General features: G+C 35.1%; 1 protein-coding gene across 10 annotated transcripts in view; it reads left to right on the forward strand.

Moving 5' to 3' along the window:
• The window catches only part of PHF3 (PHD finger protein 3), a 52,350-nt gene that overhangs the window by 14,532 nt on the left and 12,015 nt on the right, over positions 1–25,803 (forward strand). For 4 of the 10 annotated variants that reach the window (XM_080341758.1, XM_080341750.1, XM_080341751.1 and 1 more), the window contains 6 exons: positions 6,472–6,633; positions 7,794–9,612; positions 20,332–20,659; positions 21,669–21,846; positions 24,390–24,540; positions 24,667–24,823. In XM_080341758.1, coding sequence (XP_080197884.1) covers positions 6,492–6,633; positions 7,794–9,612; positions 20,332–20,659; positions 21,669–21,846; positions 24,390–24,540; positions 24,667–24,823 — 2,775 coding nt within the window. In that variant the 5' untranslated portion in view covers positions 6,472–6,491. Of the gene's footprint in view, positions 1–2,423; positions 2,477–4,613; positions 4,744–5,760; positions 5,917–6,015; positions 6,216–6,445; positions 6,634–7,793; positions 9,613–20,331; positions 20,660–21,668; positions 21,847–24,389; positions 24,541–24,666; positions 24,824–25,803 lie in introns of those variants that run through there. The other 6 variants (XM_080341753.1, XM_080341752.1, XM_080341754.1 and 3 more) reach the window with 6 other exon arrangements.

Here is a 25,803-nt window from a genome sequence, read left to right on the forward strand (position 1 = left end):
AATGGTAACATAGAGTCAGAATAATTTGAGTTGGAAGGGATCTTTAAAGATCATCTCGTCCATCCCTCCTGAAATGAGCAGGGACTAGATCAGGTTGCTCAGAGCCCTGTCCAACCTCACCTTGAATGTTTCCAGGAATGGGGCATCTACTGCCTCTGTGGGCAGCCTGTGCCAGTGTTTCACCACCTTCATAATAAAAAATTTCTTCCTTATATCTAATCTGAATCTACCATCCTTTAGTTTGAAACCATTACCCCTTGTCCTATCGCAACAAGCCCTATTAAAAAATCTGTCCCCATCTTTCTTCTAAGCCTCCTTCAGGTAATGAAATGCCACAATAAGGTCTCCCTGGAGTCTTCTTTCTCCAGAATGAACAATCCCAACTGTCTCAGCCCTTCCTCATAGGAGAAGTGCTCCAACCCTCTAATCATTTTTGTGGCCCTCCTTTGGACCCTCTCCAACAGGTCCATGTCTTTCATGTACTGAACATCTCATAGTCAGCAGTACTGGTGTATGACAAATAGCAAGGAGCATGAGTGGGTCCATCTTTTTGAAACACACTGTATATCAGTACAAGCAAAGCAGTTTCATGTTCATGTCTTGGCCTGAATCCAGTTTGTGCTGCGTCTAAGAGGGGTTTCTTCAGTTAGATGACATAGTTGATCTTTGCTTGCTGAGCTTGCTCTGTAATTGCCACTGTGTTGTAGATTGAGGTTGCCTTGTTCAGCTGTGAACAGTTACATGTTTTGAAGTTGAGAAGGTTCTTTCCAGGTGATGCCGGTAATCGCTTTGAGAAGAGGTTGAATTAAGTCTTTATGACTCTCACAAGCTGGAAAGGGTATGAGTCAAATTAATAGATGTTACGCTGAAATGCTTTCAGGATGTGTTTGTGGAGTAACTATTTAACTGTAATGGTGTAGTTGGATTGCTGATTTGTGGGGTTAGACTGAGCTGATTGCTGCTCTTACAGCGTAGGTAGGAAGCTTTCTGTTATTTCAGTGAATCAAGGTACAAGCTACTCACAGATCTTATTCACTGCAGCTCATAGGAGCTTAGCAGTAGTGGAGGCCGTTTACTGTTTTGAAGTAGGTATGAGCAGAAGGGATGTAGTTTTGGTAGCAGAAGTTGATAAAAGTGCTCTCTTTCCCAGTTAAAGGACAGCATTTGACAAAACGAGGCTCTTGAAAATTAAATCAAACAGTCGTAAGCATCCCATAGCATGTTTTAGGCGTTTCTGTGCTCTTTTCATCAGTGGTCAAGTGGCTGTTCTTCAAGAACTGAATGACAAATGCAGGAGGGTAGATTACATAGAATACATAGAATAGCTCTCAGGTGCCTTTGATGTCTGGATGGTATGGGTGGGTATGGATGTGTGTTTTTGGGGTTGCTTTTTTCTGTTCCTTACTGAGCAATTCCTTTATCAGAAGTGGAAACTGAAGTTTAGGATATGACATAACTCTTGAGAGCATCACCTTTGGGTGGTATCCTAGTGATAGATTTTCTGGTTTGTTCTATTATTTCTTACTGGAAGGCATCCTGGAAGCTTATACACTAATACTAGCTTGTGAGTGTAGCCAGTCAGCCTGGTCACATGCCAGTGAACTAAATTACCAGCATTGGTACTAAGTTGGTATTTCTCAGCTATCTTGAATTCTGCAGCTTTTCAGGATGTCATTTGCTGGGGCAGTTTGCTTTATTATACATGCAATAGACAGAAGGAAATTTGAGTTGCATATAATCTGCAGACATTTATGGATTTTGTAATCAAATTGAACTTTTAAACAACGTAGTTTATGGGTATGTTTACCAAACCGGATATTTCTCATAGATGTTAAGGAAGACTGACCCAAAAAAGTGTAAAAAGGCTGTTGGGGACATAATTTTAATTGTCCTTTTTTTCCTGTCCCTCTGGATTGCTGCTGGGAAAGTGTTTTTCCCCGAGTGCAGTTTGTTCTTTCAAGGTTTAGCCTGTGTTTTCATAAGTGCTGTTGAAAGCAGCATTAGCTGTGCTAAAATTGTGATCATCTACTGAATCTTTGGAACCAAACCAATTGTTCAGGCTATAAATAATTATTTTCTTCAGCTAGTGTTCTGTCTGGCCATGTTAGCCATTTCAGGCTCTTTTCACCAAAGCCAAATGTATGTGTATTTTTCCTCTTTCATGTGAAGTAATTTTAAATGTAACCTTCAGATTGCAACCTAAAATTGGATCTACAGTTGTTTCAGTTTTCGTACTTCTTTATGCCTTCCTTTCTCCAAGCAGTCCATGTAATCAGTTGCACATTGTCTTGTGACCAATGTAGTAACTTTCCTGTGTAAAATTTTAAATAACTGTATTGGTATTATATTGAGAACCTGGAAAATGTTTATTTTGCACATTTTTCTGTTTGTAGGTAACGAACTACCTGTTTTCCCTATTTTAGGTCTTTCTGAAGACTTTATTTATTGCTTTGGACAGTTTTACGGGTGGAGAAAGGTTGGATCTGTAATAGGATTTGCAAGCAGTTTATATATTTTTGAATCACGGAGTTAATCTAAAGGCTCTCTTAATCAAATAATTTGATTTGAAGTGCTTGATTTGATGCTATGTTTTGTCGGAATTTGTGCTTTACTATTTATTTCCAAAGTAACAGCCTCCTGTGGCTAAAGAACTCTGAGTACCCCTGTGATGTAACTCCATCTTTTTATTTTAAATGGGGATTCAGTCATCTGTCAAGATATGTGCTGTATTAAGTTTATTAATCCTACTTGATTTTCATTTGTTTTTATTCTACAGACACAAAAATGTCCTCTTTACAATTTAAAGATTGATGGAGAATGGAAGTAAATGTTTAGTTAGTGTTTCACATGGGACTTACTGTGATTCTTTTCTTGCATGGGGCAGTCAGTACAAGGTACTCACAGATAAATTCTCAGTTAAATGGGTTACAAGCTTACAGGAAAACTTGAGTAAACTAGTTGGAATTTGGTGTTTTCTTATGTAAGTTATATCATCAGTGACCTCACTTCTCTTGAAAAAATGTATTTTTTTTTTTAAAGAGCATTTTTAATTCTGTTCCTTGAACATATACAATGTCAATAGGAAAAAGTTTTTCATATGAGATGTATTTGTTTACAGTCTTGACAATTATCAATATATATGTTTCATTGCTTTACTAGAGCTTATTAGCTCTTATTAAGGTTCACCCAGACATGTGCTAGTTTACTGCCTTATGCTGTTCTTGTCGTTGAAGTGTAATGTTAGTTTTTTGTTATCATCTGCATATAACATAGTAGAAATGTTAAGATATTCAACCATTTCTATCTAATTTGATGTGCTTTAGAATTAAAATGTGGAAAACACTGTGGACTTGCTCAGTCCTGCTCTTAATGTGATTCAGGTGGACATAACATTTACAACTATGCAAAGCAGCAACAACAGTGTAGTTCTGCTCCATTTTAGCTAAGCAAAAGAAAATTAGGGCCAACATGTATGGGAATTTATTTCTATATTTAAGATTTACCTTGACCTGTGTGTCTAAAACCTGGATATTTCTGTTTGAAATAATCAAGGGAAGATATCTTTAAAGATATTTATACATTTCAAAGGTTTCAATGATATTTTTAGGGGTATTTTCTTTTCCTTCCCTGCTCTTCCCCCAGCAAGGAAAGCTTGTTTTTCTCAGTTTTACATTGATGAGGAACTTAAAAATTCTCATGCTTTTGTTTTAACACATGGAAAAATTTACTTTAAATTTGCAAGTAAACTATTTTTACTGTTATTATTCTGTTATTGTATAACATACAAAAATGAGTCAGTGGCGCCTCACGGTAGTTTGAAATTTAAATACAAGTAATGGAAAGACTGAAAATATTAAGTTGAAGGCCAGTGGTGGCTCTTCCACTATGAATATGTTGAACGTGATTCATATTTCCCTTATTTGCAGCTTGTTCAGTTGTACAGTGGTGTACAACATTTCCATTCAGATATGCTTTTTCTTTATTTTTTTCCTTTCCTCTGTCTTTTATCCTTATGTCTTAATTTCTATATTTATTACTAAGATAATCTTTAGATATTTATTACTAATATCATCTGTATCTCTTTAGTTCTGTCTGATTTTGCTTTTTTTGGCTTACTCTTTCAAGCGCTGTTTCTCTACCTCATCTTCCCTTTCATGATTTGATTTACTAGTCTCCTCTGTATTACTATTTTCTGTCACTTTTTCTCTTCCCAGCAGGGTCTGTGTGGAATGCTCCTCAGCCTGGGCCTCATGGGGCTGTGCTAGCGGAGTTATAGCTCAGTTGGTTTGAAATTAGCAAGATTCTGTGCTTCAAATTCCTCTGTAAAATTAAAGCTACAGCACAGAGTCTTGTAAGTATGAAAATACTTAAGTTCTAATATTTCAAACTGTCAATAGTAGCCTGAATGTGTCCTTTTTTATTATTATTAAAGAAGGGTGTGTAAATTCAGTAACTTGAGCAAGATCATTGTAAAACCCAAGGCTCTAATGGCAGCACTGACACCTGCTTCAGAGTTGTTTCAGAAGCTGAGTAGCTTTTATTTGGCATGTTGTCTTCAGTAGTTTAGTTTGGTTCTACACTGAAGAAAAGAAGAAGGTCTGAAAAGAGTCTCCTTTGTCACAGTCCGTTCCTGAATACCAGCTCCACATTCTGCAGGAACACTCTTTAATGTGAATGCCAAAGTGCAGAGCTGTTGGGAGAACATATTCTTTGAGAACACAAGAATGGACAGCCCGAGTTAGGGTGAGGGTCCGTCTTGTTCGGTTTTCCATCTTGGACAGCAGCCAGTTTTAGATATTTGGGGAAAACCAGTGTCTATGTCATCTTTTTGCCAGTGTGTCCTTTTTCCCAATATGTAGCTTGTAGCAGTTAAGTGATTAAAGAACATTAGATGAGTGGAGTAAGACCAGCATTACTAGTCCTCTGCAGCTTGTGTGTGATATCTGTGTGTGTATGTATGTATACATGCACAGGCATGAAGGTGGCTCTGTGGATTGGAAAGCGAAACTGCCAGTAATTTATGGAAACACTCTTTTGCTGTAAGCTGATGTATACAATGCAGTAACTAAAAATTATAGTTAAAATACAATGAGTAGTGGTAAGTTGCCAGCTCAAGAAACTCCTAGCTTTCAGCTCCTGACAGGCACCTAATTACAGAGGTCCAGAGTGCCGATTACCTGATGTCAAGGTTAGCCTTCCTTAAGAGGCCGTTTAAAGTCTTTCTAATATTTGAGCTTGAAAATTATTTGGTGGGGTTTTTTTGGATACTTCATGACTGATGATTCTGGATTGGATTACAGTCTTGGTAGATTTGATTATTTGTCACTGTTGGGCTTTAGTAATGTTTTACAATTTCCAATTTTTTGTTATTTCAAAAGCATGCTCATGCTTAATGCCTTCACATGAGCATTAAGTTGCAGTAACATCAGACTTGAGAAGGAGCAGGAATTGACAGATTTTCTGGGACAGTCTAAAAATTCTAACAGTTTTTAACTTCTATTAACTTCTTGCTCATTTTAATTTCTAATATGAATTTATTTAGATCAGTTTTAAGTAAGAAATTGTTAGAAATTTTTAGATATCTTTTTTGTGTCATGTGAGTTAGTTTATCTTAAAAATGCTTCTAGGTGGGTGCCTGAATAGTGAAAAATAGGCATATTTGGTTGTTTGGAGGTTGTGTTGTATTTGTTGGATCCTCCTACATGTTTTGTAAAATCACTTGGGTGTTTGGCTTGGTCTCACAAATTTCGCATCCCACAGGGACCAGGATTCATTAATCACACGTAGGATCTCGGGATAGGAGAGGCTACCATTGCAGAACCAGACTTAGAGAAAGTGAGGAGAATGGCTTGTACAGTGGCCTGACTGCCTCTTAGGAAACCTGTTTTCAGGAGCAACCTCTGGGATCCTTCTCAGGTTAGTGGAGGATAGGAATTCGACAATGTTCTCTGACTCTCCTGGGAGACTAGTGCATGCTGCACTCAATGCTCTTCCAAAACAGGTTGCAGATGCAGATATGTGATGTGGGTGGGACTTAAGAGTTCTAAAATTGTATCCTATGAGAAGACTGTGATCTTTAAACTCTTTTCTCACTTCTAGATCAGCTCTTTCTGCTGTTTACCTTTCTTCACTTTTTCTTAGGTGGGAAGGGACAGTGAGGGACAGCTGATCTTTTAAGACTGGGGACCTTCCTGTAGCAAACAAACCAAAAAAATGTGAGTCCACCAAAAAGCTATTAGGACTACCTACAGAAATTTTAATCTTTGGGTGATAGATGCTTCTACACTGAAACTGCCGCACATGGGAATTTTCTGTCTTGCTTTTCTTCCCTTTCCCCCTCCTTTTTTTTTTTTTGTTTTTAGATGGCAATTTTTTTTCCCCTGTCTCTTCCCTTGTCTTGCTCAGCACTGCAGCTACAACATTTTTTGATAATTTTAAGTTTTAGGTTCTTTCTTGTTTATTTTTTTTCAGTTATTGGTCTTGATGATATTATGGATGAAGAAGGAGTTAAAGAGAGTGGTAACGATGCCATTGATGAAGATGAGCTTGTTTTACCTAACAGGAATTTGAGAAGCCGTTGTGAAGAAACATCAGTCACATCACCAAGAAAATCACCACGTTTAATGGCACAAGGTGACCATTGAATAGATGATGTTTTTGCACATTTGAAATCAAGTAAATTTTTATAATCCTGTCACTCCAACATGTATAGCTTTGCTATTTGTCTGTGTGAATTCAAGTATAGACACTTCCTTTTTTATAAACTGGACCTAGCAGTTGGCATCCATAGGGTACTACTCAGTTTTAATTCTTCTTTGAAAATACTTTATACCTTCCTTATGCCCTGTGTTCCTTAAACTCATTTTTGAGATTTTTAATCCTTTTACTTGTATTGAATTACCACTGTGGTTCTCCACTGACAAAAGCATGTATCTGCAAAATGCATTGGAATATTAAGTTAGCATGGCTCTTTATTTCCAATTAAAATTTTAATTCTGTTTATTTCTATTTGTGCATTTTCCTTTTGTTTTAAATTATGTTATAGTAATTGCAGTCATAAAGTCTTTCATCAAAATATCTTAATACACTTAATAAGTATTTTAATCAAATATATAAATTCTATGTGGTAGCTAATTGATTGTAATTAAGGTTTTTCTAACTTGTTGAACTGGTGGAGTTATTGACAGCTCTGCTTTTTCCCCTTATGGAGTAGGCTGAGTTAAAAAAGATAAAATTACTTAGGGAAATCAGAATTTAAGTAAGAGCCTGTGGTACAAACCTGGTGAGTATGCCTTTTGAAAAGGCCCTGGAATGGGTTTCTTGTTTAGAAAATGTAAGAGATGTTATCAAGTGAGAATGTGACTGTGTCTCAGGTTCATATACTGTGTTCTTCAAAAGCTTTGTAAACTTCACATATATATTTCTAATTGCATTATAACTTGTTCAATTTTTACTTGAGGTAGAAAAAGTTGAGTGGTAGAAATGTCGAGTGGGTTTTGTCTTTTAGTCAACACTTCTCTTTTATACATACTATTCAGAACTTTCATAGCCATTGGAATAATAACATCCAAACTGTGGCAGCATAAAATTGAAATGCAAGTAATTGATAGCTTTTAAACACAGACAGCTGAGATGTGTTTGGTTTTTTTTTAATTAAGTAAACAACTAAGTTTGAAGTTCTTCTTGTGTCCAGTAAGCTGAATCAGTCTAAATCAGTTCTATTGTAGGTAAGTCTTGTGTTTGCAAAATGAAGGATGCAGTATAGCTAAGACTTTTTCTTTTTCCCTTCCTAGAGCCAGTACGGAGTTTGCGACAGAGCACACTAGCCAAACGTTCGAATGTTGCACCTCTTGTTAGTAACAAGAAATCATCTGTAAAAAGTGGATCTGCTCTAAAGACTGGACAGAAACAAGAGAGAAGTCCAGCTAAAGAGACAGATGTTGCTGCACCCTTGAAAATAGAGCAGCCTAAGGAAGTTAGGCGTAGTACAAGACTATTGGGACAGACAGAAGGAACAGCAGCAGTAACAGCATCCCCAAGTAATGCTAAATGTCTTCCTGGTCCCGAAGAGGTGAATGAAATAAAGTCTGAAACCCTTGAGCAGGCAGAGGTTGAGAAAACATCCCAAGAGTCAAGTTCTGCTAATTTAGCAGTAGCCTGTTCTTCTCCTGGAGAAACAAAGGAAGTAACAGAGATTGCAACAAAGACTGAATCTAGGAATGTTGAGTCAGTTTGTTCAGTGTCTGCAGATACTGAAATTACTGCAGGTGAAAATGAAGCAAATGATGTGATTGATTCAATGGACTCAGAAACTTCTTCAGAAGAAAAGACTGGAAGTAAAACAGAAGAACCAGAGAAGGAAACAGAAGAGCATCATCAAAGTGGGGTAACTGGAAAAGCTAATGATCCATCTAGTGTTTGTGTGAATCCAAGTGAAATTTGTGAGACCTTTTCAAATTTGTCCAGCTCTGTAGAAGAGGAGATTGGTTGTAGTTCAAGTTCCCACAATGTGGGTGTTGCTAATGAAAATACATTGTCAGTACAGGAAAGTGTAACAGAACCTGTAGGTGATGACAAGGGAGTGGAGAAAACTGTAAATTCAACTGAGAAACTACTGAATAGTACAGAGTTTCATAATAAAGACTTGAAAAGCGATGAGTTGACTTCTGCTGACCCAGGAAATAGCATTCTAGAAAACACCGTTATTGACCAAACAAGCTCAAATGTACAGCAGCAGATCAGCAGTACTAAAGTAGAAGTCCTTGAGGCATCAAAACTTCAGGATAATGATAAACAAATCAGCATTTCATCAAAATGTGAAAAGAATGTTAGGCCTCGGCACAGTAAATCTATAATACAGAATAAGCAAAATCTGACTCCAGGTACTCGACAAAAATCGGGTACAGTGCAACAAGAAATAACACGTTCAAGAACGAGGGCTGGTCTTAGTGTTTCAGGTCTTCACAGTCCATCTTCAACAAGCCTGAAGCGGAATGCAGACGAGCAAGAGATTCTTCAGCATCCAAATAACCCAGTTAAAATTAGGAAGAAACAGCCTGATCTGGGTTTGAAAGCCAAAAGCTGTGTTTCAGGGGTGACAGCAAAAAAGCAGACCAATACAATGCTGAAGAAAATACCCCGACTCCAGGCTTCTGGACAAGTACAGAAGTCATCGATTCAAAGAGCAAGTGAGAAATCTCCTACTCATCAAAGCTATTCTAAAGATGCCCACCATTCTGTGCACTCATTATCAGGGCATGTTTCAAATCTTGGTCAGAAGCAAGGCCAGAGTCAGAAACATCAGCTTGCAACTGTGCTTAAAACAAATAGCTCCACAAAGGAAGAGGCAGAGACAAAAAATGTCCCTGTTGTAGAACATCTGAAGGAGGATGATAAAGAAAAAAACAAATCAAAAAGAATTGATAAGAATCTCCAACCTCGCCAGAGAAGAAGTAGCAAAAGTCTTTCACTTGATGAACCTCCATTGTTCATTCCAGATAACATTTCAACTGTTAAACGGGAAGGCTTGGAACATACCTCTGGTAGTGAAAGCAAACATGTTTGGGTACCCAGCAAGCAGTGTGGCTTTTGCAGAAAGCCACATGGCAACAGGTGTGTGTGACTTTGTGTCTGAGGAATTTATTACTGGGCTCAGAAGATTTATTTTTTTTTCCTCTCTTACCAAGTGTTTCATGATGCTGGTGCCAAAACAAAAAGGCATAGCCTTATAATGGAAGCCTGTCTGTTACAATGTCAATTAGTTTCCTTTGGACTCATACACTTTTTAGTCATCTTTTAAATAGAGCATTCAAAACTAGTTTGACCAAAAAAATTTACTAGAAATGTTTTATTATATGAATACATTTTGTGAGGAATGTGTTATTCTGCTATGTTGTTAAAATATGTACTTTAAGCCTGACTTTTTTTTTCTAGAAAGAAATAAGACTAAGATGTCTCTGTTCCAGATTGTAATTTCCTTCTTTCCAGAGACCTCTCATGTTGAAGAATCACCATCAACCCAAAAAAAAATCAAATAGTTGTTTGCATGTGACTTTTCTCTGGTAGCAGTGCAATTCTAATACCAAGAAATTTAGAGGCTTTTTTCAGTGTGTATAATCATTGCTGCGAGGCTTTCACATTAACAGGAGCAATGAAGTAGCTCGGTGGGGAAATGGAGAACATCAGTCTCAAAAAAACCCTATAAAACATCCATGTAGGCATATATGAAATAGGCTTTAACTAAACCTAGTAATGAAATGGCATCTGAAGTTGATTATGTCCCTCTGTGACAAAAGCACTGTATATGAACTGAAAAAGACCATTGGGTTCCACTAGTGAACTGTCAATCCAAGAATAAGAATTCCTTTATTGCCACTTATTTTCTGGATTTAACATTTAACTATCTTTGCATGGTTGCGGTTTTATCTACCAGGCTTTTTTTTGTTTGTTTGTTTTAAATTGATTTCAAAGACCTTTCTGATTAGTCCTTTGCTTACATAAGAGAAACTTTTAATATTAATTTTCAGTGAGTGTGATTTAGAACTCTGTATATCAGAGTGAAATACCGAACAATTACCTCTGGTGCCTGGGGCTTTTATAGCAGTCGTTTGCGTTGAAGAAGAGCCCTTGTGATTTTCATTGACTTATTACATTGCATTTGAAAAACATGCATGAAGTTAATTAACTGCAGCTATAGCAACTGCAACAGTGTTTCCTATTAAAAGAATCAATGCTAGATTTGCTCTGCCTGCCAGGTGGGCATTACCCGATTGGAGGGGAACTCAAACTTAGATCCTTGTTGTGTGGGGTTTTTTTTGTTTTGGTTTTGTTTTGGTTTTGTTTGTTTATATTGCATTTGTTTGTTTTGGGTTTTTGTTTTGTTTTGTGGTTTCTGTGGTTTTGTTTGTTTTGTTTGGTTTTTATGTGGGGTTTTTTGTGTGTGTATTTTTTTTTAATCCATCTCTTTTCAATTTATGCCTCTATAATAGTGTTTAATTTTATGCAGTTTGTATTTCCTTAGTTTTCATCATCTCGTGTATTACCACAGTGGTAGAAGTACCTGTGTAGGCTGTATTTCAGTGAATTGTTTAAATTCAGAAAGGCTGCTTCATGATGTGAAAACGTTTCTGTGGATATTTTGGAGCAAAATATGCATATTTGGGGTGTAAATTGCTTGATATTTGCTAAAAATTCAGAGTTAAGCTCTTCATGTTATCTTTGTATTTTTGCTAACACTTTAAACATCTGTGGGTTTTTTGTTCTGAATATCTTGTTGGAGTTCAGAAAGTCTTGATTTTGAATGCTAAATGAATCTAACCAATACTGGGAAGATAACAGCAGTGGCCAGAACTGCTTATTGTAGTTTATAAAGTCAAGGCAATGCTACAGTAGATACAAATAATATGCACTGCTATAGGATTAAATGCAACAAACCAATTTTGCATCGCCAGCCCTTATTGCTGCTAGAAGAATGGTATAATATATGGATCAACAGCTGAGGTTGCATTGAGAGAGCCCATAAGTTGCCACAGATGATTATCATGGGTATCCTCAACTTTGTAATGTCAGTTTTGTTAAGTTGTTGGGATTGTTTTATTTGAGGTTTTGTTTGTTTGTTTTTTGATATGTCTGTGTTACAAAACTGCTGACAGAACCAGCAGTTTCAACAGGAAAAGACCAGATTTGCTAAATGAAGAAAGATATTTAGTACACAGACACAGAATTTTTGTATATAAAATGTGACTGACATATAGCAGTGGAGTGAGGAAGCTTGTAGTATTGAGCCCTGTGCTTAATAATAGAAGACTTAGGACTGTCAGTCTTGCACTTTTTATCATCACTGTTCTAAAAAGTGAAATTTTAATTTGTTCAAATTACTTTTATTTTGTAGTTTTATTCTACAAATAAGAACTCTTAAACCTTTCAGATTCACTTAATGTCACTAAGATACAAGAAGAAGCAAAACTTGTATCTAGAGTGCCTTGACATTTTTGTGTAACTACTGGTACAAGAACAAGAAAATGTTTTCAGCATGGTTCAAAAAAAAAAATCATAACATGATAAATTTCACTTTTATCACCTGGAAAAACATCAAAACTATCGAAATTGACTATAGTGATAAGAGTTTTTTACACTCACTTTGTGAATTGCTTTTCAAGGAATTTTTTTTTCATTCTGTAGTAGCCTAGCTGGCCAGCCTGGTTACTTCTTTTTTTTGCTATTTTTTTGGCCTTTCTTCATTGTATAGGAGAAAAGGAGAAAGTGTGAGACACAAATATTGACAAATGACAGGAATTTCAACAAATGTGAAAGACAGAGCTAAGATCTGAAACAGTATTTATGTTTATATTTAAACTCTGGAAATTTTTATCAGTGCTGTGGTACAACTGCTTGTAGCAAAAGAAGTTGAACTGACCTTGCAGCCCCAAGGTGGGAAATAATGTGCATAACAGCTTCACAGTACATTGTGTTAATGAAAACCATTTAGAATTCAAGCTGCAAGACAGTAGTCACTTGAACCTTTTGTATTCCGTACAATAAATGCAAAGCCACTAACTTGTTAATGTAATATTAAGTTTGGGAAATTGATTCAAATTGAAGACAATGTGTGGGGATGGTTTCATCAGCCTTGTTTGTGTACACAATCCCCAAAGGGGATGCTTACATAGGCCTTTCACAACCCTAGAGTAAACTTACTGTTCCTGCCGGAAGAACAGTAGAAGAAGGATGGTAGTTGTATGTTGATTTGTTTCAGAACAAGCATCTGACAAGTAAATTTAAATCTCAAGGAATCCATGCAGTACTTTGCTGGCAACATGCAAAGTCAAAGTACGATTACCTTGCACTGCAGATAAAATGAATTTGGCTGGGAAAGGAGGAATCCTTTTTTACGAACATGTGACTTGTATAATCAAAAAGGTTTACAAGTTATAATGTGTCTTACTTTCTAAGAGGCATGCCTGTTTTTTTTCTGTTGGCGCCTGATCTTTGAACCATGAGTTTTCACACTGTTTTCCAATTGCCTTGATGTTTCTGTGCTTGAACCAACATAGTTTTGAATTTTATATCTTCATTACTCAGAGAGTGGGTGGTCTATGTGTGGCTTTAGGATTAATTGTTTCAGTCTGTTTGCTTGAGGTATTGTGTTGATTCCCATTCAGATATTTACCTTTGCAATATAACTAAAAGATAATTGTTGTTTCATATGAAAATGAAACTCTGTTTCTGAGTGAGTCAGATAATTATGTAATTAGTAGTTTTCAGCACATCTGAAAGAGTTGTTTTTTTTTTTCCAGTGTGAAGTTCGAATTACTGTGGGTTTTCATTATAGTGTTGCTTTCAACCTGTTTGAATTTGCTTTTGTGTCCCCATATTGCTGTTTATATTCTCATCAGTTAGTAATGTAAATCTTATACATAAATTTTCATTCATCTATGTATAGATGAAACGTGTATGTGTATGGATATGCATATCACATAGAAAAATGTTCCAGACTGACATTACTACCTCAGCTTCTTAATGAGTTCAAGTGATGTTGAAAATATTAAGCTTTGTCTCAAGCAATAGTTATTTTTCCTGGAAATAGTTGAAGGAAAAAATATGTAATTTATTGGCATAGAGCTAGATGATGGTAGCACTGCAGACACTGAGAAATCTGCTAATGTTAAGATTTCTTCCTGTATGCATCATATGCATCCTTCTGATGTGTAAGGGCTTATAATATGAATTTATCCAGTTTTCACTGTAGATGTTCAAGTTCTCTGTGGTATGGAGGGCTGAACTCATCTGTGCTTGTACAGTTAGACAACACCTAACTAACATTTTGCAGATTTTCTCCCTTGTCTGCACTCTAATGGCAGAAGTTCCACCAATTTCTGATTAATAATTCATAGTACATAAATTTGAGATATTCTCTAAGCAAATTTTCTAGAAAGCACTATGTCACAAGCAAAGCTTGTAGCTTTAATTTGTTGCTGGTGACTTCCTCTTTTGAATTCAACAATTCTAGTAAAGTTTTTCAATAGTCTGTGGGAGGTTGGGTGTTTTTATTGTTTTTTTTTTTTTTTTTCTATTTGTTGTTGCTTGGTATTTGATGGTGCAGTTTGTGTGGTCAGAAACAAACCGCACTTCTCAGAGCTCACAGAAGAATGAAGTGATGCAGGACCAGAGTTTTACTTAGGGTCTTTTTCCCCCCACATTTTGACTCTTATTTAATATGAAGGAAGACTTTGCTATATTTTTAAAAGGCAATTAATTGGAAAGTGCAGAAGTTGATTTAGCAAAGATACAGTATTCCTGATCTTTTTCATATATATAGTCACAAAAAAGTTTCTGCACAACTGTAATACAAAAGATTAATTTGGCTGATGGATGAAGTTAAAAAAAAAAAATCTGAGACCTGTTTTTTTTCTCCTATAATAAAAGTTATTAGGACATTTGTTTTTTGAAATTAGTGCTAATACCTCAGTAAACTTATTTTGGAACCAGATGATCATATAATTTGCATTCTTAAATTACTTGTGCATATTTTTTTAAGAGTAGATGCATATGCAGCAAATGAATCGTTATAACAAAATTCTTCACAAGAACCAGTAATTAGAATAATTATGCCTTAGTTCTAGTACATGTTAATTGAATAGTATGTTAAATTTCAAATTGTGCAAGATGTCATTGATACTTTTAATTTTTCTGCCTCTGTTACTGCTTTCTTCCACTGTGAAAAACCTTACAACATTAAAAGTGATCATGCATGTCCACAAAAACTGCATGATACAGTATAAGCAAAATAGCATTGTAATGTATAATTAAACCATGGAAGGACTCCAGTATATTTTATATTTACAACTGTATCATTTTATTAGTAGTTTTTATATGGGTTATATTACTATGCTGCTATACTGGTAGGATTGGTATTAATACCAGTACAATTAGGGAACCAGGCAAAGGGATAACATTAGCTCTCTAAAATACATAGTTTTATAAAGTATCTATGTATATATGCAGTTTATAGAATGTACAATCCTGAAGATGCAACATATGGGTAGAATGCAGTGCTAATGAAGCTTCCTCTAGTTATTATGATTTTTTAATTAATATATATGTATGTGGTTAATGTTAGGAGATATATTGTACCCATTTTTTTGAAGTTTTGGGAAGTTCAGTTTCCTGTTTTGTTGTTGGGCACACTTCATGTATCCACCTTTAGTTCAAAGAGCATAGGGTTGCTTATCTCCCTGCTTGCTTCCTTTTTGGAGAGGTTCATGTAATGTGAAAAATAAAGAAAATTATGTCTTTAAGGGAAAAAGGAAGTTATATAATATAAAAGATGGGTTATTGAAATTAAATACTTAGGCAATAAGTTTGCAGTGTATTTTTCCTATGCTGCGAATTCCGTGTAAAACAGGTCTGCTGATAGTGTTTCTTTGAAGATAGTCGGTTATTGTTTCTAGAAGATCAAAACCTGAAAAACCATGTCACCTGTGCTAGACTTGTACAAAAAGCAAACAAGAGAAACTGCTATTTGTATCTGCTCTGACAAGGTAGAGCATATATTTTTTTTTTATAAACGTTCATTTCACCTGAGCTTTGAATTAAGCCCATACTGCTTCACTGATGTGGAGGCTCTGCTAAAGCTGCTTCTCTACTAGTGACATCTTTAAGAGCTGAAGGAAAAACAGTTGCTTCTGTGCAGTGTCTCTGCTGTAACGTTGGCTGGACTATAGCATTAATGCAGCTGAGACAGCTGTAATGTTAATACAAATTTAAAACAGAATTTATAGTAGGTTGTTGAATAGTAGAATTAAGGGGGAAAAATACAGATGTAGGACATGCTTTAAATAGGTAAGCCCTTAAAAAGTGCATGAATGGTGATATTACTCCTCTTAGGTGAATTTGGGGTTTGGGTGTTATTTTGAATAGTTTGTTTCGCTTTTTTTGTTGTTGTTGTTGTTAAGATTTGAGCCTTGTTGCTCTGTTTTCCCTATGCTATGTACCACAAATGCAAAAGACTAAAGAGAGCCAATTATTTCTGATTTTCTCATTGTTAATTAATCTTAAAATGCCAATTACTGACCTGGATTGAACTGTTCTGACAGCTCCTAATTTTTTGTCTTCTTTTTTACTCATAAGAATAGCTTTACAACAAACAATTTTTTAATGAATGAGATAGTTTCTACTCACTTTACTTGTAAAATACCATTTCACACTAGTGGGTTTCTCTGGAAACTTGGTTTTATTACATAAATTGATTGCATGTAAATTAATTTTAAAACATGGCATGTATATTTTGAAAATAAATCACTCAAGCCTGAGTTTTTTCATCTAACAGATGAATGTAATTTACTACAAATAACACACCAAAGAAGATCTCCCAATTCAAAGAGAGATTGTGGAAGATTTGCATTAATTATTGCCCATCTCTTTTTATGTATTATCAATTACTTTCTGATTTTAAGGTATGTCTTTTCATGCTGATGTGTGCACAACCAAGAGGATTCTTTAAAAGGAATGAAACAATAACCTACTCAATGCGAAGTTCTCAGTGAACTGTCAGCTGTCACCTGTCAGCTGTTTAGATTTTTTCTTAAAATTTTGTTTTTAGATTGATTCCCAGTGAAAGCGATTCTATTCTTGAATGTGGCATGATTTAATATTTTAAAACACATTTTTCTTTCTCTTTCAGCTTTACATCTTCCAATCCAGCCTTACAACATGGGTAAAACACCTGCACTTCAAACCTGAAGCAATCTGCAGTCAGAAACTTTGGTGTTTTAATAGTCCAAGATACCAGAACCTCTTCAATCGAAACTCTGACAGCTGTGCAAGAGGACATCCTTAATCCTTCAAGCCAGGCTTCATTTTCTCTTGACTCCTCTTTGTAGTCTTTGAGCATTGCCTGTTACCCCATTATAATTGCTGTTACAAATCATAATCATGTTTTGTGGGCAGTTGAGTGAAACAGATAAAGATGTTAAAGTGGCCTTATGGTAAAAATGATTGTTTGCATTACTGGTACCAAAATCAGTATGTTGTCCCCGGTCTCAGTAGTCACAGTCCTGCATTTGCCTACTGTCACTAGATATAGTGACTCTTTTTTTAGACAGGCAGCACCAGTGTTTTTATTGCCATTTGGTATGATTAGGTTTAAGCAAGACAATCTTAAACACAACATTCTCTTTTATAGTACAGGTTTCATGGACATTTCCAGATTTTCTTTGTAGTCTCAGTTTCTGAATCCTGAATTCTGAAGTTTTGTTGTCTGTATTTAAATATAGTGTAATTGAAACTTTATTGTGAAGACTGGAATGAAGCCAAATTGATGTTCTACCTTCAGTAGTTCAAGTAGTTCAAGATGGCTTGAATGACATCTGTCCATCTTGGTATATCTTCCTGGGGAAGAATGGTCTGTTTCTGAGCTGAATTCACTGTAGGTTTTTTAACTTTTTTTTTTTTTTTTTTTTTTGGTGTGTAAATAGACCTGAAAATAAAGATATAAGACTGGATGCCTATCTGGTGCTTTACTCATCATACACTATTCCTATTTCCCACTTAATATGTGTCAGCTAAGCTGAAAAAATTCCATATGCTGTCACTTTAAAGTTGAAGATGTGCAGCAACTTATATATGTTAGTCTCTGGAGTTCATCTCTGCTTTTTTTTGCAAATTTAATCTGTTTTCTAAATAATCAAAATTTTGTTTTGGTTGCTTAAGATTGCAGTCTACCTTGCTCATATAACAAATTAGTTTCCAATGCCTGAATTTCCAAACAGGGAAAGAAATACATATATTTTTAATAAAAATTCAAGTAGTAGTTGTGGCTTCAAGACAATGTGTTCTTGGTTTCCTTCTATTTTTAACCAAAAGGCATTCATTCATTAGCACTCTAAAATACCATTTAAGCAAGGAGCACCTGACTGTATGCTTTGCACTTGACTGTATGCTTTCATCTTATTTCAGCTCTGTAGAAAATCATATATTTGGAATTTTTGTGACCAGTTTTGGTATTCCCAAAACTTTACTAATATTTTATTTCCGTGGTGTGAGATTGTATCCTATGTAAAGCATCCTCTTGTGTATCCTCGCAGTTGTGGAATTGGCACTCATGCTGTATTTCCTGCCATTGTGCGTTTGGCTCTAGATTCTCAGGAGCAATCATCTTTGTGTTAAAGTCCCATTGCTTCTCTCTTGTTTTCCTTTTGTGTTTATGAATGTTATGATACTACTCTGGCAAGGCCATCAGAAGCAGTTGTTACCTTTTGTGTTTCTTCACTTTGCTGGAACACGGGTCTGAAAAGATTGAGGTACTGACAAAACATGAAGGAACCTCTGGCTTCCCAATAGAAGCTGCTAAGTAGATGGGCAGATACTGTTTGCTGGTCGTGACTACTACCAAAAATGTACTTGCAGCTCAGAAAAAAAGAAAATTAAAAAAGAGAAAATAGTTTTCTTCACAAAGTATATAAACTCTTCTTCAAATCTCACAAATAGCATTATAGGCTAGTGAAGATGGAAATGAGCTTTTTCTCATGCTGCTAGAGCTTTAAACCTTCTCACACTCATTTTACATCAAAGTGGCCATTTACTGCAGCAAAATTTAATACTGATTTATTTTGGATAAGGAAGGACAGAACATAAAGCCACAATATTTTCTTCTTCTCTTGTGTTTCAAGTATTGCTGTTAAATAGATATTTAATCTCTTGAGATACCTATAGTTTCTGGAATATAGTATCTGCATCAAACCATCTGGACTGTTTCTCCACCGTTCTGGTGAATGAGACTTCTAAGCATGTTCTATAATTTCTATATGGTTTTGCAAAGTAGGTAAGTCAGCAGATAGCAGATCCTGGCCTTAATAGGACCATACATACATTAAGAATAATTTTCCTTAGAATCATATTACAAAATAAATCTATAGAATATTAACAGGGCTTGCAGGTCAGTGTATTTAGCTTGTTGAATATACTGCTGAAACAACATTTCACTTAATTACTTTTTAAATTGGGTCTGTGTTCTATGGAATTTAAAATAAAAATTAGGTAAATTTTTCAGTATTAATAAAGCACTCACATTTTTCATAATACATTTGCAGTCTTTCTGGATTTTCTTCATCCAGACAATATATATCATAGTGCATATATTTAATATATTTTATTTAAAGCAAAAAAAGTTATGAAAGGGGAAAGGGAATGTAAGTAGATAATGCAAGAGATCTTGCTGCATCATTCAAAGGCTCTTTAGTAATGATTCATTATTATAAGAAAGGATTTAAAAAAAAATAACTACTACCAATTAAGTCTCCGGAATACATATTATATATGTTTAACCTGTCTAACTTTGAAATTTCACATCCTTCCACAATAGTTCCACTGGAAATTGTGTGTTTCAGTGCAGTTAGGTACTAGTCATACCTAATGAAGTTTTCAAAATACATCTGCAAAATAGTCAGAAATGGTGGTTTTATTTATGACCAAGTGATTTTTACACTTTCAAAATACAATCTGTACTTAGAGTTACATTAAGTTCCAAAATAATGAAACACTTTAAGTGACTGTGAAAAGTGTCCTTTAAATGATACTCAGTGTTTGAAACAGTCTTTAAATAACTCCAAATTTGAATAAAATAGCTGAGCAACACAAAAGTGGCATGTACCTTATTTAAAACTAGCCAGTCAGACATTGCAAGCTAGCCAGATGTAGTTGGAAGCCAACTGCTGTTCTCATAGTCACTAGTAAAGAGTCAGCCTTCTGGAATTAATTCAGTAGTACTGGTCTAAGGAATATGATGTGAAATCCCAACTCATATCTTGATGTTTCTGTGCTAATCGTATTTGTCAAAACTCTCGGACATTTCTGACTGCTATGCAAGATTGTAGTCAATACATTTCTCCTCTAAGGATGATGATCATATTTGAAGGAAGGCAAGGATAATGTGCTCTTTCAAGAAAACTTTCTTTCCAAGTCTTCCAGATCTTTACAAAAAAGTTTACTGGTTTAAAGTGTTGTGGATATTTTCTTTTTTGTTTTTTTGATTTTTTTTTTTAATAAACAGTCTGAAAAAATCCTCTTGGTAGGTTACAAAAAATATAATGAGGTTATGATATTCTCTTGGACTATTACAAAGTAAAAAAAAAAAAAGTCAAAAAAACTCTTTATTAAGAAGATCATACCATGTCGTAAGGCTGGAGATGGATGTAAAGCTACAAAGAAAATCACTTAGCAGGTAAGGAGGAATTGTTGAGATGCACAAATCAAAACAAGTATGGTATGTTCTGCTTAAGTTGCTGTATCTTCTTTCATAGTCTATACACTGACTTACGGCTTTTTCGTTTTCAGATTTATGGTGGGCTGTGGCAGATGTGATGATTGGTTTCATGGTGATTGTGTTGGACTGAGTCTTTCTCAAGCACAGCAGATGGGTGAAGAGGATAAAGAATATGTGTGTGTGAAATGCTGTGCTGAAGAAGACAAAAAAATGGAGTGTTTTGATCAAACTGTACCGGATACTCAAGTGAAACTTGAAATCCATAGAGAAGAAAAAGCAGTTGAGTGTGAAAAACCAGGGATGTCGAAGCAAACACCTGCCTGTAATCTAAATGTAACAAGTGAAAAAACAAAGCAAACAGAGGACACTGGGAAACACAAAGTCAAGATCTTCAGGCGGGTAAGTCTTAGTACTTAGAATTCTGTTGATTATTTGAGGTAGAAGGAGCTTCCTCTTAACGTCCTGCCATTTAAAATACCACGTTTCAAACATTTTTGTGCATCTAATTTAGAACTTCATTATTATTATCGGAGTGACTTCATTTTCTAACTGGCTTTACTCTTTTCAAGACTATATTACTAAACTCCTCTTATATTTAGCAGGGTTATGTGTGCATCATATGCATGTGTATATATGCCTATATGTATAGGTGTGTGTAGAACTTTGTGCATTTTTCTTTCTAAACACTTTTACAGGATATCTCTCGATTTGCTGAATGATAGAAACTGCAGATCTTTTTATGTGTAGAACAATATGAAAACAGTATTTTAGTTTTGATTATTTTAACTTAAGAGTATATGTAGAAGAAAATGCCTAATGCTTTAATTAGGGCCTTTCTGCTTGCTTTGTGTCTCATTTTACTAACCAAAGGATAATTTGCAAAAGTGGTGAGATGTCTTTATTAAAATTCTTTAAAATCTTTTAGTATATAGCATCATGTTCATCATAACTTAATCATCAGTAATCCTTTTTGTCTTATTTCTGCATATTAGTATTTTAATTCTGACATGGAATCTAGTCTGTTTAATTTTGGTTTACACGCGCTTTCTAATCCTAAGTGGCTTCCTGCAGATATGTAGCTAAAACTGGTTAAGGGATGTTCGTTGGTATCCCTGACCTTTTAAAATAGCAGAAAACATAGTGGTTTTCAACATCGAGCTTAGCTGCAAACAGCCCATGATGTGTCTTCAGCTAATATTTCAAAGAGATTGTTAAGCAATATTTGGCAGTAATTTGGGATATTGTTCGTTAACATTTTAGAAAATATAATACGATGGTGCATCGATTGAGGCAATAATTATACAATGTACTTAAAAAGGAAAAATCTGGGGAAAAAAAAAGTGTGGTAAGTATGCAGTAGTGCATTGTGTCATTCAGTAGCGTGGTAATCTATAAATGTTTATTTCAGGAATCTGGTGATGGGAAGAACTTGTCCGAGTCCAGAGACTTGGATACTAAAAAAGGGCAACATGTTCCTGCTCGAAAAGGATCACAAACTGCTGTAATTCCTCGGCGGTCCACTGAAGATAAAAATGAAAAAACAAGTAAAGAATCCCTTGGTGTGGTTGAAAGGTCCATGAAATCAGGTAGTGAGGTTTCGTGAAGTACTATACGCTGTAATTCACATGTATGTACAGTGCAGGATGATGACTTTCTTTATAGAATCAGTTTTTCAAACCACATTTTTTAGTGCAAGTGATAGTGATCTGAAGAGCTGTTTGTTCACATGATATTGATGATCTTTATTTCTCATTTTAAGTTTTATTTAGCAGGTGAATGTTTCCTGTGTAGATGTGTGAATGTCTCCTGTTTTGATAGTAGAGGATGCTCACATAATCAAGAATGGGAGAAAAAGTACACTAAGATATCTCTGTGTTTAAGCTTCATTTCACATTGCAGAAAACTTTGAAATACTCTTCCATCAAATACAATGAAATACTTAATGTACATAAAAGTGTTTTAAATATAAATTATACTTAGTCTTAATGATGTCTTTAGCACGAATTGACAAATTATATTAACTCATTTCAAAGGGAAACATTCTATTGCACACTGAGCGATCAGATTTTCATCTAAGTTTTATTTGAGAGGTTGAAGGGACGTATTTCCCCTCCCAGCAACCTCTGTCCCCTCCCCAGCTCACTTCCAGGAAGCATGTTTCTACCAAAATTGTCGTAATACGAAATTGTTGTCATTTGAGACTGAAATCTCTGAAACAATGGTAGTGAGATTTTGTGTGAGATCTGCGTCTTTATCTCCTAAACTCAAGCTTTGAATTCTTGTCTTGAAAAAAAGAAAAAACAACAAAACAAAAAAACCCCTCCACCTCCCAAACAAAACAAACAAACAAACAAACCAACAACAAAAAACAAAAAACTCACACAACAAAAACCAAACCAAAAAAACCAGCAGCTCTTCTGGTCCTTTGCCAATGCTGATATGTTCTAGAAACTTTTTGGTGGAAGAAAACAATGGAAAATGTCAGGGTTAAGTCTAAATTTAAATATAAATATTTTATACTGAATGGTATCTTTTACACTTCAACTACTTTGTTTTTCAACTTCAAAATTCAGAGTCACAAAATAATTGACATCCCTTTTAGCTGCAAATTACATGGAGTGAAATGAGTCTTTGTTATCCATGAAATAATTGAATTGTTCTAAAATATATTAATTGAACTAGGAGATGACAAAAAGACTTTTATAATGACCATTTCAAAATAGAAGTTAATCTTAAAAATTATTTTTAACAGATGGGAGGTGTGGCAGTCTCATTTAGGACAATTAGCATAAAATTATTAAGCAGCGTATTTGTCTTAATCTCTTAACTGCTTTGAATTATGCTTATAGTGGCTTTGGTTATTGCTAATCTTGCCCATAGTTTCCTTGTTACGGGACTGTGCTTTCAGGTGGTCCAAACTTTGCCAAAATGTTGCTGGCATGTGGATGATGCCCTCAGGCTACATTTTTTGAAAATTTTTAGTCCATTTTATCATCCTCCTTATGAGGAGGAGATGAGCAAATAAAAGCATTATTAGAGCTGCTTTACTGAACAATCCTGGCATATGGACACTTCAGATGACAGCGCAGAGTGTCCAACAGCTGTCTGGGGTCTGTACCACCTTGCTGGTGAGGAAGGGGAAATCAGTCATTTTGATATGGATGATAGTTGCATTATTGAGGGAGCTGGTGATCCAACCACACAGTCTGTCCAATGGGAAAGAAAATCTGTCTTCCTCTAACTGCAGTTAGTTTGTTTCTGGTATTAATGTGTTTTAAGATGCAGTCAATAGGTGAAAGTAGTAATGAAATACTTTTTTTGCTATCAGACACTTAAGTTATTTCTTCATCGGTCTTCAATTTCTTTCTTTTTCAGACTAGAAAGTGTATAAATTAATATTGTTTATTTCCCATTGTTTTAATAAATAGAAGGTTACTGCTCTAAATTAGTGGCATGTTCATGTGCTGAGACAAATGAGCTTTCAGTTGACACTGAAATTAAAGTTTGAAGGAATTTTGTTTTTTTGCTTTAATGATTTTAATTTGATTAGAAATTTCCATTCTTTGTATTATTTCTGGCATAAACCTTATAATGGCCTTGTTTAAGAGGGTCTGTTACCTGAATCAGAAGCTGAGATTGTTACAGTTGAAACAATTTTGATGACTAACAGATACAGAAATGCCAAGTTTAACAAAAAATGCTGTTTTAAAGTAAAGTTTAATATGCTTGTAATAAGTACTTCCCAGTACAATATTTCTCACTGTAGTTGTTGAAAAATTAATTTAAGCTTTTACAAAAATTTAAGGTCAAAAATCCTACTTAAAATCAAGCTAATAAGTACTGGTCATCTTAGGTTAGTGTAAAAGAAAGTCCTTTAAGACCCATTTGTTTCTATGAAGGAAGTTTTTTCTGGATTAATCTGTGTAATGCAAAATCAAACCAAATAGGAAACAGAACCAAGACAAAAAACACCACTACCACCAGAAAACAACCACCACTTTGTGAGTCCATTCCTTACCCATGAAGGTCAATTCTTAGCAGTTTAAAAATAAAAATGACATCTACAAATGGTAAAAATTTCTAGCAGTGGCTTGAGTAGCTTACAGTTTTTAACTCTGTGTTTTCATAGGTATTCATGAGAAACAAGAAATTAAGAAAAAGAAAAATGAAAAGGGAAATATTAGTGCAACACACGTGCCGGTTGTGCCAGCTTCTAAACCTTCTGCTGATCAGATAAGACAAAGTGTCAAGCAGTCTCTTAAGGAAATTCTGATGAAAAGGTAAAGATACATTATTAAATGAAATTATTCATTTACATTTCTAATTATTTTCTTTCTGAAGTCAGAGAAAAAAATATTAATTATTTGGAAGCATTTGCTTATTTTTGCCTTTGGGTTCTATTGCAGGTTGACAGATTCCAGTTTAAAGATTCCTGAGGAGAGAGCAGGAAAAGTTGCCACAAGGATTGAGAGAGAGTTGTTTTCTTTTTTTCGGGACACTGACTCAAAGTACAAGAACAAATACCGAAGTTTAATGTTCAATCTAAAAGATCCTAAAAATAATGTATGTATTATTTGTTTATTGAGCTTTGCAGAAATCCTTTATTTGCTTTAGATTAAAGAAACAGTCTTCTATCTAGATACATTTTAATCCTTTCACAATTTATTGTGTTTGTTATTTTTCCTGTATGTTTCATCATCTCTTTGATGTTGTTTGTCCTCTTGTGTACTCAGTGTTCTCCATGTTCTTTTTTTTCTTGTTCCCCATCATTAATTCTTCAACTCCTTGCTCCCAGTGTTTCAAAGTGTACTGGTTACGAGTTGCCTAGGTTAAGTGTTTGTCTTTACCACTGATGTGTTGTCTGGGTGTCGCTGTCTCACCCCATAACTCCTTCCTGCTTACTGCCCCTGTTTTTGTTCCTGTCCAGTAGCTTGTCTCATTGTGCTTTTTCATGCCCAGATTTCTCAAGATTGGTCGTTACTCTCTTTTCTGCTTTCTGTGAGCCCATTATTCAACATCATACCTCCTCAACTTCTATCTTTTGTCCTTTTGTCGGTTATTCTGATCAAGTTGCTTTGTCTGTAGTATACTACTGTTGTCATTAGCCAACTCTCAATTATATGAGCTGGCTAAATTCCGTCACTGGCTTCTCTTTGCTCATAGTGCTAAGCTATGGGGGATTATTTTTTTTTTTTACTTTAGGAATTCAGTTCAGTCAGTCAGGAAGCATAGACATCCTTGTTAATATTAGTTTCTTTCTGCTGTGTAATACAGGGCATTTGCACCTTTACCAAAAAAACCTCCCGAGTTACTACTGCAATGGGCATAAACTCACTTTCTTCATTTGAATGGCAGCTAATTATACATCTGATCATTAAAAGTTTACGTAGATACATTCTGATATGCAGAATAAATGGAGCTCTGGAATTAACCTTGTATCTTATAAAATCTAGTACTGCTTACTACAGTGGGAGATAATTGCAAAATCACATAATCCATATAGCTTTACAGAATATGTTGCATGTTCCTTTTCTGCTTTATTT

This window comes from Nesoenas mayeri, assembly GCF_963082525.1.
Source record: "Nesoenas mayeri genome assembly, chromosome: 3".
Taxonomy (NCBI): Eukaryota; Metazoa; Chordata; class Aves; order Columbiformes; family Columbidae; genus Nesoenas; species Nesoenas mayeri.